This window comes from Stegodyphus dumicola, chromosome 5, assembly GCF_044657685.1.
Source record: "Stegodyphus dumicola isolate Sdum_Otavi_A_Nest chromosome 5, ASM4465768v1".
Taxonomy (NCBI): domain Eukaryota; kingdom Metazoa; phylum Arthropoda; class Arachnida; order Araneae; family Eresidae; genus Stegodyphus; species Stegodyphus dumicola.
The window spans coordinates 150,481,795-150,499,440 of record NC_140772.1 but is presented as its reverse complement, the minus strand read 5'-3'; the positions used below and the strand labels follow the sequence as shown (position 1 = coordinate 150,499,440).

Genomic DNA, 17,646 nt, shown 5'->3' with positions numbered 1-17,646 from the left:
GCTTTTACAAAAGCCTTCAATGTTTTAGAAGAAATTTTAAAGAAAAGTGACTAAGTTCTTCTGAATTACAGTCGGAGCTTAATGTTTTTGTTTCGAAAGTTCAACGTTTGGAAGTTACGCACATCCGGGAACGTTTGGAAGATACACTGTCCGGAAACGAAATTGAAGCAGAATTCGATATTATTGAAGATTATCGTGACAAGACCATTAGAATCGAAACTAAAGTGAAAGATATTTTTCAGAATCTACGAAATGTAAGTACTTCAAAATTTAATTTTGAATGAATCTGTTAATGAGAACGTATGTAAACGTACATTTAAACTTCCAAAGCTTGAATTACGAAAATTTGATGGTAAAATTAAGGAATGGTTATTTTTTTGGAGTCAATTTGAAAAAATTGACAAAGATACTACGATTTCTGATAGTGATAAATTTCAATATTTATTACAAGTGACTGTTGAGGGTTCAGTGCAAAGGAGGTTATAGAAAGTTTTCCTCCAACATCTGCTAATTATCCCAAGGCCATAGAATGTTTGAAGGCTCATTTTGGCCGAAATGACTTGCAAGTGGAAGTTTATGTGAGAGAATTGTTGAAATTGATCCTGAAAAATGTAAATTCTAGTAAGTCCTGTAATAACTTATGTGCATTATATGATAATTTGGAACAACAAATTCGGGCTCTGGAAACCCTTGGCGTCACTACAGATAAAAGTGCTGCATTACTTTATCCTTTAGTTGAATCTTGCTTGTCTGAGGATTTTTTAAGAGCCTATCAAAGAAGTGCAAATGCTGACCATGGTCCAGACCCTAAATATAGACTGGACAGTTTATTGAAATTTTTGAAATCAGAAGTAGAATCCGAAGAACGCATAAGTTTAGCTATGGCTGGTTTTGGTTTGAAGAATGAAGTGACCTGGGGAATTAAATCTATGAAAACTGTTCACGATCGACCATCAACGGCAGCAAGTTTGTTGAGTACTAATTCTCCCGCTAAGAAGTGTGTGTTTTGCTGCGGAAAACATGATTCATTTAATTGTTTTAAGGCTAAAAAAAATGCCATTTTCAGAGAGGCAAAAACTCTTAAAAGATAAAGGACACTGCTTTCGTTGTTTAAAAGGCTGGTCATTGTGCAAATAAATGCAGGAGTTCTATTAAATGTGCAATTTGCCATAAAAATCACAGCATAATTATGTGTTTAGAATTGCTTAAAAATAAAACAAATGTTAAGAAGCCTATGTTAAACAGCAATGAAAAAGAAACTAGCAAGGAAGAAAGTTCTGTAAATCTTTCTAATATTAGCAACACACCACAAGTACTTTTGCAAACGCTGAAAGTAAAAATAATTGGAAATAATTGTACACTTTGCGTTCGAGCTTTATATGACACAGGATCGCAAAACTTGTATTTAAGGAAGGATTTAATTTCTACTCTAGGCCTGATACCTTCTAGACAACAGATTTTAAGCCACGCCGTTTTTGGAGGAAAACGAACACCTGAAAATGTGTATAATGTCTACAAAATTAAGCTAAAGAGTTTAGACGATAATTTTACTTGTACTTTTGATTTTTATGAGCAAGATACTATTTGTGATGCTGTACCTTCTGCCTTAACTGGGCCATGGATTAGAGAGCTCCAGTCCATGAATATACCATTTTATGACACTGAAGATTCATCAGGGCCTATTGATCTTTTAATTGGTGCAGATGTGGCTGGTCAACTTTTCGCCGACAGAAAAATAGTACTTTCCAGTGGTATTGTAGTCATAGAAACTTACCTGGGCTGGACATTGATTGGTAAAACATAAGTGAATGCTGAAAAGGAAGATACGGTGATGACGGTTATAATAATGTTTGTGAAAGATGCCAATATTCCTGACCTTTCGTCCTTAGACAGCTTAGGAATATCCGATACAGTCGAAGTAAAATTACGTAAGGAAAAGGAATTCATTATGAAGAAATATTTTCAAGAAAGACTAAGAATCAAGGATGATGGGCGGTACGAAGGTGCTTTACCATGGAAAGATGATCACTTGCCTCTCCTAACTACCAAAAATATAGCGATAAGAAGACTTGAAGTCTCAACAAAAAGTCTGAATTCAGAAAAATTATTTGATACTTATGATGATGTCTTTAAACAATGGACTGAATTGGGAATAATAGATGATGTCACAGATGCGCATTCACACCTTCCTGGGATCCAAGATCCAGATGATTTGCCTTCTCGAGGATGTTCCACTAGACAACTGTTATCAAGCAAATGGTGGGAGGGACCCACTTGGTTATTAGAATCATCATCTAACTGGCCTGTCACAGAACAAAATATTGATGAATATTCTATAGCTAAGGAAAAGAGAAAAACAAAATCTGATGAGCACTCTTCTAGTTGTTCTCTAAGTTACTCAAAAACTTGTAGCCGAAAAACTGATGAAAAGGAAAATGGATGCAGACATTATGGATCAAGTTGGTACAATTATTATTTTTCAAGCTATGACAAAGTGATACAGTTGATTGCTTATATAAAAAGATTTATCTTTAATTATCTAAATGCAATTCTTCGCGAATTATTGGTGAGTTTTCTTTGGATGAACTGACAAAATATAAAGTAAGGAAAAAGAAATTGTCGCCTCATCCAAATGTAGTTGAAATGTATTTTGCTTTTGCTGATCAAACACCTTTGCCTCCTGGTGCCTTCACCAACTATCCACAAGCCTTTCCTATTCGTCTTTTGAGTGATGGATGTGGTAGAAATATGACTCTGTTTCTTGTTTGAAAAATGACTCATATGATAAAAGTGATTTACCTTATCTTCCATATCAAAAGTACCACCAGTAATACAGAAATTGTCAGAAGTATTCTGCATAAAAACCAGGAGTGGATGAGAAATCAGGACTATCCAAAAAATAGACTTATAGACTTTATAAATGTTTGGACTTTAATTCAGTTCTTTTATGTTTTTCCATTAAGTTTTCCGGTAATATTTCTAATAGGTTAAGTTGTTTCCCAACAACTTAAGGTGGGAGGATGTTGGATTTCAAAACAATGTAGTTTGTATTTTGTATTTACTTTAATTTTATACTTATAATTTTACAATACTTAATACTTTTACTTTTTGGCCACTAATAATTGTTGTTAGTTTGGTTTCATGAGAGTGGCAGCAGGGCAATTCATAGAATTTGAAAAATATGTTTCTGTAGTTAGTTAGGCTTATTGAAGATGAATTGTATGTTATATACCTGAGTGATGTTTTATTAAATAAATGAATACTTTAGAATATATTAGTCTCTTAGAGTCCTTGAAATGCTGGTAGCGTAATAGTTTGATGCGTAAGCGAACACATAGTCAATATCTCTTTGTCACATTTACCACCATGTTAAATCTATTCCTTCAGATTCAAAGTTTTAGTTGGTAAACATCAATAGAAAAGATCTTTCATCAAGGCTGAAAAAAAGAACTTTCATCAAAATTATGTTGTACCATTAAATAATTTTTTTTCTAAGGTAATGATATTGTAGTCAATGCCTTTGTTTTAGTTTTTGAAGCCATTCCTATGAAGCTGGAAAGCTTTTAATTTTGAGCTTTGATGCCAAAATAAGAGCTTTTCCCTTCACATACTCTTTTTCCTAATTGATAAATTATACTCTTATGTTTCTTTGAAGCAATTACTCAAAGAAGATTTCAAAATTAGAAATTGTTCCATTATAAATTCTAGAGTGTTTTCTTTGAATGCAATGCATAGATTGCTAACAGAACCCTTATTTTTCAAGATTAATTTCAGCAACTGAAAATTTTTGGCTGAAGAATTTTTTGATGGTGTTGGATCATTTTGCATTATCGGAGTGACTGTAATCTTAAATGATAGAAAGCTTTTCTTTTGTTCTTATTTTTAAAATACTAAATTAAAAAAAGCTGAAAAAATCTAGAAAAAATTTCATGTCCAATATAGTTAACACACAAGCATTCTTTCCAAATCACTTGGTAATGAGAGAAAGACAGCATTTATTCAACTTCACAAGGAAGCTAAGTGCATAAGATAGCCAATGGATGGATGAAGGTCAGGTTACTGTGAAAGAGCATGTTGAAAACCTGATTCTTTAACTGTGCAAAAAACTAGTATATATAGTTCAATATAATAAAAGATGTTTCCTTTTTTATCTAAGCTAAATTCAACGACATTTTTTCCCAAAAGGAAGTTTTCTCTTTATACTTGTTTTATGATGCATACTTGAAAGTGCACTTCAAAGTATCATGCATAAAAGAGAGAAATTATACATTATTTCCCTATTCCATGCTCATTATTCTGGAACCTAACAAAATCATCACACAACTGACAAAGTCATACAAATGAGACATAGTAACTAAGAGTCAATGTACATAATTTTGAAATCAAGACAGATACACCAAAATACTAAGATATCATTAAAACTTGTTACAAATTTTAAGCATATAATACAGAAAGAGAATGAAGCATCATTTCAGATATAAACTAAACTAAAAATACAATTCTAATAGAACCTTCCCACCACTATTTTTTTTCAACTTTACGTGTTATTCAACTTTATATGTGTGTGTGTTATAAGTAAAACCTCATTAATCTGGATTTAAACAAAAATCAGGATTAAACAAAAATCATATTTAAAAAAAAAAGTTATAAAAAGTGTTAAAAACCAAAAAAGTTCAAAAATAGAATGCAAAATTTCATAATCTGAACTATTATATTATTTTGAAAAAGCTATTTAAAGAAATTGTTTATTAAATAGTTAAATTTGTAATAGCTATCTGAGAATGAAGATACTACCTTGGGGGATTTACTAAGGAAAACTGATGTATTTACATGAAATATGAGAAAAACCACAAAATTTCCCACTACTACCAGCTTTGACTTAAATTTGCATTGCGTATGTGGAAACTATAAAATGTGCATTGTACCAGCCTACTATTTGAATAAAGGATAAACTACTAGCATTAGCAGTCTTCTCACTTAGCCACTTGCAGTCTACTGTTTTGAAAAATTTATGTATACTGTATAGTCATACAAACAGTAAGTTAGGTCTTATCATTAGTTAAAAAAAAAAAAAAAAAAAAAAAAAAAAAAAAAAAAAAAAAATTTCCTTATTGTTTAAGACAAACTTACTTTGAAACCTTGGTTCATTACTACTAAACTAATATAAAGAAACTGAGAATATTTCAGTTATACTATAGTCCAGTGGTTCTCAACCTTTTGACTAACGCGTACCATCTAAATAAAAATTGAAAACCTACAGTACCACCATTACAAAGTACTCCTACCACCATCACTCTTGAATAAAACTCAGATTGCATACATGTACGATTGTTAGAGAAAAAACTCAATCAGGATGCTGGAGTTTTAATTTTTGAATTTAATAGTTAAAAATACTTTGCTTCTTTGCGTACCACCTATTTTTCTCTTGTATACCACTGGTTGAGAACCCCTGCTATAGTCAATTCTTTTTATTATTAAATCACTGGAGATGTTTTCAATACTTATGATATAATCATAAATGTTCCCTTTTGTTTCACTCCGCATATTTAATGATATTATTAAAACACTCCTTCAGTTAATTTGGATGCAGTTTATCAATATTTAATTCCCACAACTGTTAATATTACTTTAGCATTCGTCCAAATTAATCAAAGTCCAGATTAAGAAAACCCAAACTAATGAAGTTTCATTGCATTCATATTTTCCTAAAATAATTTACAATTATGAAAGACACCTAAATTTCATGCTTATATGGCATTAATTTCATGCTTATAAATTTTTGTTCTATTTTATAAGCAATGCACTTCTGTAAAATACAGTGTTATAAATTTTACACATTACTTATTTTTTAAAATACATTTCAGAGTATAATTTTACTAGCACAAATTTTAGAATAAATCTCAGCAGCACTTACAAAGCTTTCTTTTAATACATGTATATTCTATTATAATATTTATAAAGAGCCATATTTATTAAGACTTTATATTTATAAAGAAAAAGAGAACTTTTCTTACGATATTTTTCACCATTGCAGTGACGCACAGTGGGGGAATATAAAGTTGTGAGTACATCAGAAGGGCTTGAAGAAATAAATTATTCTTAGTAATAACTAATTTTACAAAACAAAGCACACATTAAAATATGGCCATATATAATATTAAAAAATTATATTACATTTGGTTCATTTCAATAAACATATTTATTAGAAACAAAACACATCATGACAGCACGTAAAAACAAAACAGCAAAAAATTACATAAGCAACAAACATTTATGAAAGAACCTAATAAATTTACTAAAAGAGTTTGCTGATATAAGTAAAATATATTATGTAATATTTATAAAAGTAAACAGCATTTCAATATATGTAAATATTTCTCTGATTCCAAAGCCTTGAAATTAATACAAATTCGTAAGTGATCAAATTTAGGATTCATTACATCTGATCTAATTTTATAAGAAAAATGAATGATCTCGTGAAAAATTTGAAAACTGACTGATGATAAATTAAACTGTCACATCTGCCAAGAGATACAAACGATAATCCTAATTAAAATAAATCATATTGGAAGTTAGTCACAATTATTTTTTATGTACTGCTATAAATTTTCTTTTCTTTTTCAATTTCCCCATATGAGTATAACCTAATATGATAAATAACTTAGCATAACCATCATAGTTTAGACCCTTCTCTGTAAATAACACATCTCCCTCTAAAATACACATTTATAACTACAAATGATAATTTTATGTATTATAAAAAGACTGAATATTAAAACAAAAATACTGACACATTTATCTTAAATGTTTACCTAGCATTCTGTTAAAAAAAAGGGGGGTAGTCTGTAATCTTCTGTTGGTATGATTAAAATTACAGAAAACTTTTATTTATACTTTTGTCCCAAAACTGAAATGACTCATTCATATTTGGCTATGTTCTGAGGAATGTATTAATGATATGCATCATTACTTTAGCAATGGTGATAATTTAGCTCACTCTATGTGAATTATACTTTTTCAATCAGTATCAAATAAAGAATCTCTGATGTGAATATTTTCAATTTAATTCTTGTCATGCTAAGTTTCATAATTTGTATCTTTGCATGCAATAGCTTCTTCGTGTATTTAGAAAAGCTCAATATTACATTCTGAAAATATTGAGATACCATTTTCTCAAGCTATTGTGCAATTGTAAAATTTTATTTTCGTCATCTTCTTTCCACTAGATCAGGACACTGAAAACAGTTTCAAATGGGTAACAAATCACAAGACTTTTCTAGTATTACTGTTTCAACAAGAAACGAAACCTTACAGTCTATATCTTTGTTATACCTCTCCAAAATACATAAAATAAGTTGCTTTCTCTATTGACACTTCAACAGAGTTTGTATACATGTCTTTACATGAAAATTTTAAGTTCCACAAATAATAAAAGAAGAGGGAATAAAATGAATTAAAAAGCTGTTGTGTTTTAGAATTTTGTTTGTAATGGACAGAATTTTTAATCACTAACAAAATTAATGGCACTTTTTCAAATAGTTTAAAAAAGAAAAAGAAAAGAAAAAGTAAGAAGAAAATGGAAAAAAAACTTACAGTTGCAGTCATTACAAAGTAGTTTATATATCAGAAAGTATTTTAGCCTAACCAGTGGCCCTTTTCAAATAGATTAAAAAAAAGGGGGAACCCCTTAATCTACAATGATGGGCATAGCCCGCGTATGATGGTTGAGCCAAACCTAACTTTCACAGGAATAGCCTGCATACGATGGTCGGGCCAAACCTAACTTTCAGGAGCATAGCCCACATACGATGATCTGGCCAAACCTAACTTTCACGGGCATAGCCCGAGTACGGTGATCGGGCCAGAAGTGAATATTACGTGGAATATTTGATATGCAATTACAGTCTGATGCAATAACTGTGATAGACACAAGTATTATTATTTATACAAAACTCCAAAATACAAAATTAGTAATCTGTAATGGTATGATACATTTCAAAGCATTCTGGTACATGTAATGGAACTTTCTACACTCGTGTTCTATGTGGATTTTCTCGTACTTGATCTGCATACTGATTCATTTCGGTTACAATATTGTTCCAAAATATGTCATCAAATATTGGATTAAATATATCAAATTCTCCTCTACTTCCTCCTAATTGACCTCCTCTCTTATGCCAAGAGTCATCGTATAGTCCCACACTTTTGGATTATTTCTTATTTCTTTCCAAAGCCAGAACTCTGGTAGTTGATCGCCATCGGATGTATCATCAATAATTACACGTCTATACTTTCTTCGAAAATTACATAATTCATCATGTTTACGATTGCCCGGATTAGCGTGTTACACAAGTCGTGCAAATGCCCCGAATACTGCGCGAGCTTGTGTACAATTTCGGCCCAACATCTTCGAATCTAAATCGTAGGTTAAGGGGTTAAAATTGCAATCATTAGAAAGTATCTCAGTTCATATATTACATAATGAAATACTTGTACACACACCTCTCAAAGGCATGAATGAAATGAAGTTCCAGCATTATATTTCAAAATGCACAGAAATACTTGCATAATGAAAAAGGTTCAAATAGAACCAAACAATATGACATGAACGGTACTACATGCTACAGTTTTATAAAAAGTACTTTCATGAGAAATGAGAAAACAAATAAAATTACATGACATACCAAGAATTATGCGCATTTTTTGCCATCATCAAACATATCTAAGATTTTATTATTTATTTCTTAGCCCAAACCAGAATTTAAAAAAAATAATAATAATAAATAAGGAGCTTTAATATATATGCGAAGTTCATTTCAGAAGCTAAATTTTCATCAGCAATCATCTAAAAATATTTTAGTCTAGATATAAAAATACATGCACATATTACTCAAGACCATAATAAGAAAGCATTAATACTAGCTCCAAAGGAAGAGATGTTTGCCTAACTCCTAACCGAGGACCGCAAAAACAAAAGATTTGAGTGTTGGCTGTTTTTACTCATTATAACAAAGAAGGTGAGGCATCTTGAGTCAGATCGTAATGAAAAATGAAATATGGTTTTCACATGCCATGCCCAAATGGAAGCAGCAGGGCATGGAGTGGAGACACACACACTTTTATAAGGGTCAAGGACAAACAAACAGATGCTGCTCCAGTGCAAGATCATGACATCTATGTTTTGGATTAGGCATGGTGTTGTGTTGGTCGACTTCATGCAATGCGGAACCACCATAAATGTAGTAGCCTATAGCCAAACCTTGTGAAAGCTATGAAGAGCAATTCAAAACAAAAGATGTGGAATACTGAAAGAGGGAATTTTGATACTCAATGACAATGCCAGGCCTTGCACCGCAGCTAAGACCTGAGCTTTATTGAACTCTTTTGGCATGGAATTTTTTGGACCCTCCCTCCCCCCAGCCCAGACTTTGCACCAAGTGATTTTTATCTTTCCCGCTACAATCAGCATCATCTTGGAGGCAACCACTACAAGGATGATGAAGATGTGAAAACGGCCATGACCTCTTGGTTATCGAAGCAGGCAGCAAGTTTCTATGAACATAGTATTCAAAATCTAGTTCTAAGTTATGATAAGTGTTTAAACATACTATGTATGAATGTTTCTTGCATTGCGATAAAACAACAGTACCTAGAGCCATCAAACTTTGAATAACATATTCCTCCTATGAATATGGGCATCTGGAAGCCTAAATTTGAAATTTGGAATTTGTTTTATTATCGATTTCATATTTTGTAAAACTTTAATGAATTTTTAATTAACAAACAAGCCAGCAATGGCAACGTTGTACAGAAAAAACATTTTTATCTCCAGTGCATAAGACTGTGTATCCAAAATTCTAAAGATATGCTCATTTTAAAATTATTTTGCGACATTGCTCTTGAATTGAATTTTATGGTTTAAGAACATGATATTTAATAAATAAAGGTAACACATAGAATGTTAAAAAAAAAAAAATGCACCTTTGGATGTAATTTAAAATCTGAAACCTTTCATTTTTTTATTATTGCTTTCAATTTATTTTTTATGATATTATTATTGCTGTTGTTGATGTTCTGCTGTTTTCCTCAGTTAAAATTCCATAATCAGGGTGAGCGCCAAGCTTGGCGAGAGTTTTTTATTTGGCGTGATTTTGATTTGGTTGTGGTTTCTGTTGGCTTTAGTTTTCCACATACAAATTTTGATCGGAGGTCGATCGGCGGTAAGCTAACGTGGTTGCCGCTGATTGGCCGATGACGTCAAGATCGACGGGTTGGCCGAGTATATATGTACGCCGGTATTAACGAATGTCTGGTGTTTCTTGTTCTCTTGTGTGATTATCAGTTAGCATTATGCTAGTTTGCTTTCAATCAAATGATTTTAAATGTAAAGGCTACAGTGTTAGCTCTTTTGTTTTATTTACGGAATAAAGCATGAATTTTATTTTGTTTAGTCTTAGCTTTATTTAAGGGAAGCAAATTATGCTTTACCTTTATCCCCACTGCCAACAGGGTTATGGCCCCAGCGCCAACAGCTAATCAGTCATCCAGTTCAACTCAGCGTTCAAGGAATGTAGGTGAAGAGGGCCGTTATCCATGAAAAGAAGCTGACCTGTCTTAGAAGTTTGTTCAAGTCGTTGTGCTCACACTTAATTGAAGATGTCATTACTACCTGAAGGTTTTGAGTTGTTAAACCATGACAACTGGGATTGATGGAAAGTGGACATGAAAATGCTGTTACTGGATAGAAATTGTTGGAGCTTCATAGAGGACAAAGAAGAAGAATTAGATAAAAGTGCAACAAGGCGTGAAAAGCAGGAGTTCACACTGAGGGAGAACAGAGCCTTCACTACATTATATTACGGAATTAAAGCTGAGTTCAGGCCACTGATACAAAAATGTTCAAGTGGTAAAGAAGCGTGGGAAGTTCTACAGAAGCAATTCGAACTCAAAACAAGAGCAAGGATAATTCAGTTACTGAATGAATTTTTTAGTATTAGATATATGAAGAAATAGGATTATTCATTGCAAGAATAAGAATGACTGCAAAGAAGTTGGCTGAAGCTGGTCACAACTTGGCAGATCTTTTTAAAGGATTCCAGGCAATAAGGAGATTACCCCAGGAATACTCCGGCATTTTACAATTGATCTATAGGTGGAAGGACGAAGATTTTACGCTGGAAAGAATTGCTGAAGAGCTGGTAAGGGAAGAAAGCCGACTTCGCCAGGTAATTGCCGATTTAGAAGACAGCAAGGTAAGCGTGTTTAATACTATTAGTTTAAACGCAGGGAAAGATAAAGTTGAAAATAAAACCAAATCTAAGAAAAAAATGGGGAATATGAGAATAGGACCTTGTTTAAGATGTCATAAATTTGGGCACTTAATTGCTCAATGTAAAGAAAATGTAAGTAAAAATCAGAAGTTTAAAATAGACGATAAAAATGGACAATTTAAAGATAAAGAATTAATGTTAGTAGAAAATTATGTAACAACTACAGATAAAGGAGGTAACGCAGATAAATTTAATTGGGTCGTAGATACTGCAGCTACAACTCATTTCTGTAATAATAGAAATTTAATGACAAATTTCGAAGAAATAAACGATATACGTATGTCTTTAGCTGTAGGAAATTGTGAAAGTAAAGTACTAGGAAAGGGTACTGTCAAATTTGCAGTAAAAGTAGGCAATCGAATAAATTGGATTGAGTTAGATAATGTGTTATATAATCCAAATCTAAGAAGAAATTTATTATCGGGAGCAAGGTTAGAAAAGGCTGGTGCTCATTTTGTGATTTCAAAAGGGAAGATGCGGATATACTTTAATAATTGGGATAGATTATGCTACGCTAAACGATATGACGGACTTTATCACGTAAAACAATTTAGATATGCAACAGGTAAAAGGGAAGCTGGTTACGGTACAGAAATTGGAAAGTTAAATAAAGTAGACGATGCAATGCTATGGCATCGGAGATTTAGCCACGTAAATTTTGATTATATTACGAAAACTAGTAAGAATCAAAGCGTGAAAGGGTTACCAGAAATTGAAAAACCAATAGAGAGGTGTGAATCGTGTATTATTGCTAAATCTAGTAGAATAACTTTTAAATCTGTTCCGAAGAGATCGGATAAACCATTGCAGTTGGTTTATTTAGACGTTTGTGGCCCACTACCAGTTCCATCTAAGGGTGGGAGTAAATATTTTCTTGCTATTGTAGATGACTATAGTAGATTAGTAACAGTGTATTGTATGAAAAATAAAAACGAATCGTTCTACAACTTTAAGAATTATCATAGGCAAATGGAAAGACTGACGAATAGAAAAGTAATAAGTATACGCACCGATAATGGTGGGGAATTCTGTAACAGGCAATTTAAAGGGTACTTAGCCAAAAATGGAATTAGTGTTGAATGCACGAACGTGTACACCCCAGAAGAGAACGGTGTGTGTGAACGTTTTAACCGAACGGCATTAGACGCAGTTAAAGCTATGCTTAATGATGGTAAAATGGGAAGAGAATGGTGGGAAAAGCTCTTGGATGTTTCATACAAACGTGGAACAGGATGTGTCATAAGAGTAACTGAACTCCTTATGAAATGTTCCTCAACAGAAAACCCAGTGTTGTTTATTTTAAAGTATTTGGTTGTAAAGCCTATGTTGGCGTGCCAAAACAGATTAGGAATAAATTAGAAATGAGGTGAAAAAAGAATCATGGTTGGATATGCGAAGGAAACTAGGGGTTATAGGATATGGCTGCCAGAAGAACGCAAATTAATAGAAACCTGTAATGTGAAGTTCGATGAAAAACTGTATGCAGCAAATGGCATCCTGGAACAGAAATCAAAACCTAAATTTAAAAGACTAGAGGAATCTGAGCTATTAGCAGAATCAGATGAAGAACAGGAAATTTCTAGAGAAGAAATAAAGTTGTCAGATGACAAATCTACTCCGAAAGAAGTATCAGACTGGCAAAGAAAAGCAGTTAAAAGGCCAGATGGAACACGTACAGACATATATTATTATGTAGAGGGAACAGACACCTGTTTTAGATCCTATAATGATATTGAAAAGTATTGTGAGGCAAGAAATATTAAATATGAAAAAGATAAGTTCGATTTTAGTGAAAAAACGAATACTCGGGGAAAGTCAATTTCGTAGAACAGGAGACTAGCTCTGTGTCTGAAGAGGCAAATTCCGTAGAAATAGTTATCCCACAAAATTTTAAAGAAGCACGAAAATCAGTAAATGCCGAAGAATGGGATAAGGCAATGAAAGAAGAAATCGACACAATAAAGAAAAGAAAGGTTTGGGAATTAGTCGAAAAGCCAGAAAATAAAACTATAATAGGAAACAAATGGGTCTATACACTAAAAAGAAATGAAAAGAATCAAGTGGTTAGATACAAAGCACGCTTAGTAGCACAGGGATTCAGGCAGAAAAGAGGTGAAGATTTTGATGACGTTTACAGTCCTGTAGTAAATTTTCCAATCATAAGAATATTTTTCACTATACTGGTATGTTTATATGGATGGACTAATTGTCAGTTAGATGCAAAGAATGCATATTTATATGCAAACCTAAATGAGAAAATATATATGACCCAACCAGAGGGATTTATCGAAGAGAAAAATAAAGTGTGTTTATTACACAAGGGCATTTACGTTCTACATCAAAGCGGCCGTGAATGGTTATGTGAATTTGAAAGTACTTTAGAAAATCTACATTTTAAGAAAATACAATGGTGTAATTGTGTTTATAAGGGTTCAAATGTAATTCTCTTGTTATATGTAGATGATATTGTGATTTTTAGTAAAGTTCAATATAGTATAGATAAAGTAATTTCACAGCTAAGTAAGTTTTTTGATCTTAAAGTATTAGGCAAAACTAAAACGTTACTTGGAATTGAATTCTTAGAGAATGAGAATTGGGTTTTTATACATCAGCAAAAATATATCGAAGAAATTTTTGAAAAATTTAAACATTTCCAGATACCAGTAACTTCACTTCCCATAGCTAAGGGCACTATTCTTACAAAATTAGATTGTCTATCTACAAGTGCAGAAGTTGCGGAAATGCATACATTACCCTTTAGAAATCTGTTAGGATGTTTAGTTTTTGTAGCTAACAGGACAAGGCCTGATATTACATATGCAGTGAATATCTTATCACAATTTCAGGAGAATCCTGGAATTAAGCATTGGGAAGCATTGTTGAAATTGCTTGGTTATCTCAATAGTACTAAATTATATAAGTTAAACTTATCGAAGATTAAACATCTAAATTTATATTGTTATTCAGATGCTGATTATGCAAGTAATAGAGATGACCGCGTGTCCACGGGACGATTTATATTATATTTAGATGAAGTACCGGTAATCTGGAAAACTGTTAAACAAAAATGTGTAAGTTTATCAACCATGGAAGCAGAGTATATCGCCTTATCTGAAGCAGCGAAGGAATTAATGTGGACGAAAAATGTCTTACAAGATGAAATTTTAAAGTTTAATTTAAGAGAGTGTAAACTATTTTGTGATAACAAGTCTGCCATTGATTTTTCCAGATCGCCAATAGAAAATCGCCGAACCAAGCTCATAGACGTAAAATATCACTTTGTTAGAAGACTAGTAAATGATGAAGTGTTTGACCTTGAATTTATCACCAGTAAATTAAATACTGCCGACTTATTTACAAAAGCAGCAACTGCTGTTAATTTAAGAAAGTTTTGTTTAGATGTTTTCAGTGTTTAAAGACAATAAGTGTTTTCGTATAATAGAATTGAACTATGAACTTCTGTGAAAGTTTTGTTTTTGTCTTTGCATGGGGAAAAGAGGGCCGTTTGTTGGCTTTAGTTTTCCACATGCAAATTTTGATCGGAGGTAAGCTAACGTGGTTGCCGCTGATTGGCCGATGACGTCAAGATCGGCGGGTTGGCCGAGTATATATGTACGCCGGTATCGCCGAATGTCTGGTGTTTCTTGTTCTCTTGTGTGATTATCAGTTAGCATTATACTAGTTTGCTTTCAATCAAATGATTTTAAATGTAAAGGCTACAGTGTTAGTTCTTTTGTTTTATTTACGGAATAAAGCATGAATTTTATTTAGTTTAGTCTTAGCTTTATTTAAGGGAAGCAAATTATGCTTTACCTTTATCCCCACTGCCAACAGTTTCCAGCAGTGTGTTTTTTTGTGGCAAACTTAGAGCTTTATTTCGGTAGCTGTACGTGCGCAAAGTTAGTGTAGCCAGAAAATTTTTTTTTAAAGTTTAATTTTGAAATACTGTGTTTGTTTTTAAAAGTTTCACTGTTTAATATTATAATTATATATATGTTTAATATTATACAGTCAAAAGTTGTTAATTTGGACGCCCATAATCCGGACCTCAAAATTAAAATCTTTCTGCGCATGCGCCACGTTGATGCATGCGCATAGGCGTTTTACACGTGCACGCAAGACATTTACGACTGCGCATATGCGTCTGTGCAAGCGCAGAATACGTTTTCGCGTGAGCGTTTAATGTATAACGGACGGTATAAGCTAAAATTATCTAATTATCTATTTCAGTTAATGTTGATGATTGCGTTGTTCCTTAATCTTTGAATTGGATCCGTCTTATTATTTTTTGCAGACTGTAAGAGCAATTTCATAAAAGTAAGCTTGAACTTTCGATTATGTCAAATAGAATTTACGATGCTGGAGCTCCCAAAGGATCTAGAAAACGAAAGTATGTTTCGATGTCCATCAAACAAAAAACGAATTGCTACAAAAAAATGGATAAAGGGATATCCTTTGTTTATCTAACCATTCCGAAATCTGTTTATCAATTTCACGCTGCTCTGCGCGGGGGGGGGGGGGACATTGCGGCGCGCAATGAACTGGAAGTTGATCTGTCAGCACTATCCTTATCATCAGGGCAGATGTTTTTATTTTATTCGGCTTATAATTCCTTACTAAATGTAGTATTTAATCTCGATGTACTCTGTCTTTGATATGATTTAAATCAAATTCCTCGTCATTATAAATATCATGAATACAAATCAAATAGTTTTCTGGTTGCAATTTTATAATTTCGGCTATGCGTAAGTTATGCTTTACGCATGCGCGCATTGAAAGAAATGTTTAATAAAGTAAACAAATAAATATTAAGCTTCTTTTTTTGTAAATTTTGATACCCTTTAGATCATAATTGCTCATTATTTTATAAATTATGGTTTCATATTTTTAATTTTATAATTTTTGCATGCCATCTTACCAGATTTAAAGTGATGATCTATAATCCGGAAAAATTGATAATCCGGAATCGCCGAAGTCCCGACGAGTCCAGATTTTAAAGACTTTTGACTGTATTTATGTAAATATTTGCAGAAGTTTAAGCTGTTGTTGGTGGGAGAATGTTGGATTTCAGATGACATGAAGTTTATAATTTATGAATGTTTTCATTTAATTTTATTTATTTATTTTTGAAGTTTTGTTTCTTGCGTGTGGCAATTGAAAAATGTGGAATATTTAAAGCTTTGAAGCTTTGAACGAAAGTTGTTTAATGTGTTGAATTTTACGACGATAGTAACTTGAATATTTTATTGAGTATATGATGCATCTGTTATTAGTGAATTTCAATAAATTTACTTGGTTGAAAATTTTGATATCCGAGGAAAGTGTTATAAAATTTATTTCAGAAGCTGGTTTAATTCTGTCAATTGAAGCTGATATGCACTATCCGAAATGTTCTACGAAGATGGTTGCTAATAAGGATTCAAGTAAAAAGCTAGGTTGGCATTGGATGTGCAAGAATAAGAGTAGCACTTTCAGATGTAGTGGTAGATTGAATTCACTGAAGGACACCTTCTTCTATGGAACATGAATACCTTTTAGAGATATCGTAGCCATTATTTTTGGTTTTGTTATGAAATTGTCTGTACTTTTCCTTTTGAATAATATTAATGCATGGAGAAAACAGAGGAATGAAACTAGTATATCATCAGAAACTGTTACCGACTACTTCAATTTTTGCAGAGAAATTTGTGAAGTTATTGCGTCTCACGATAGCCACAAACTGGGAGGTAAAGGAAAAACAATTATTTTGGATGAGACTTTTCTTAGCCGTAGGAAGTATGAGTGCGGCTGAGTTAGAGAAAGAATGAAAATTATTGTGTTGGTATCTATTGTAAGGAAGATAAGGAAGGCTTGTTTTTCGAAGTAGAAGGTAAATGAAATCTGTAGCCATATCTGAAACATTATATGTCATTATCGTCAAATGTTGTGTGTACAGATTCGGCGAAGCAGTATGCTGGTGTGGAGAATCTTTTTTGTAATGCTATTCATAAAACTACAAATCATAAAAAGGGGGGAATTCATTTCTGCTGATAAATTGAATACTATTAACGATTTAGAGAATGAAAATAGATTACTGTACAAAATGTTTAAAAATAGAATTTCTCGGAATTCCTTACATCGTTTTATGGCTGTATTCTTTTATTGGCAGGTTCGGATGAGTAATTTAAATTCGGAAGGAGAAAAAAATATTAAAATTTTTGGAGGATGTTAAATTAGTTTATCCAGGATATGGAAAAGTACCACTGAAATTGAAAATGATTAGCTCTCTGACTGTGGAATCTGAAGAAATAGAACATCTTATGCTGAAAGAAGTTGT

The 17,646-nt window shown here is 32.5% G+C and overlaps 1 protein-coding gene across 4 annotated transcripts in view; it reads right to left on the bottom strand.

Moving 5' to 3' along the window:
• Positions 1-17,646, bottom strand: part of LOC118201253 (pre-piRNA 3'-exonuclease trimmer-like) — a 189,055-nt gene that overhangs the window by 108,785 nt on the left and 62,624 nt on the right. For all 4 annotated transcript variants that reach the window (XM_085817204.1, XM_085817201.1, XM_085817203.1 and 1 more), the window contains one exon: positions 6,015-6,079. In XM_085817204.1, coding sequence (XP_085673330.1) covers positions 6,015-6,079 — 65 coding nt within the window. The remainder of the gene's footprint in view (positions 1-6,014; positions 6,080-17,646) is intronic.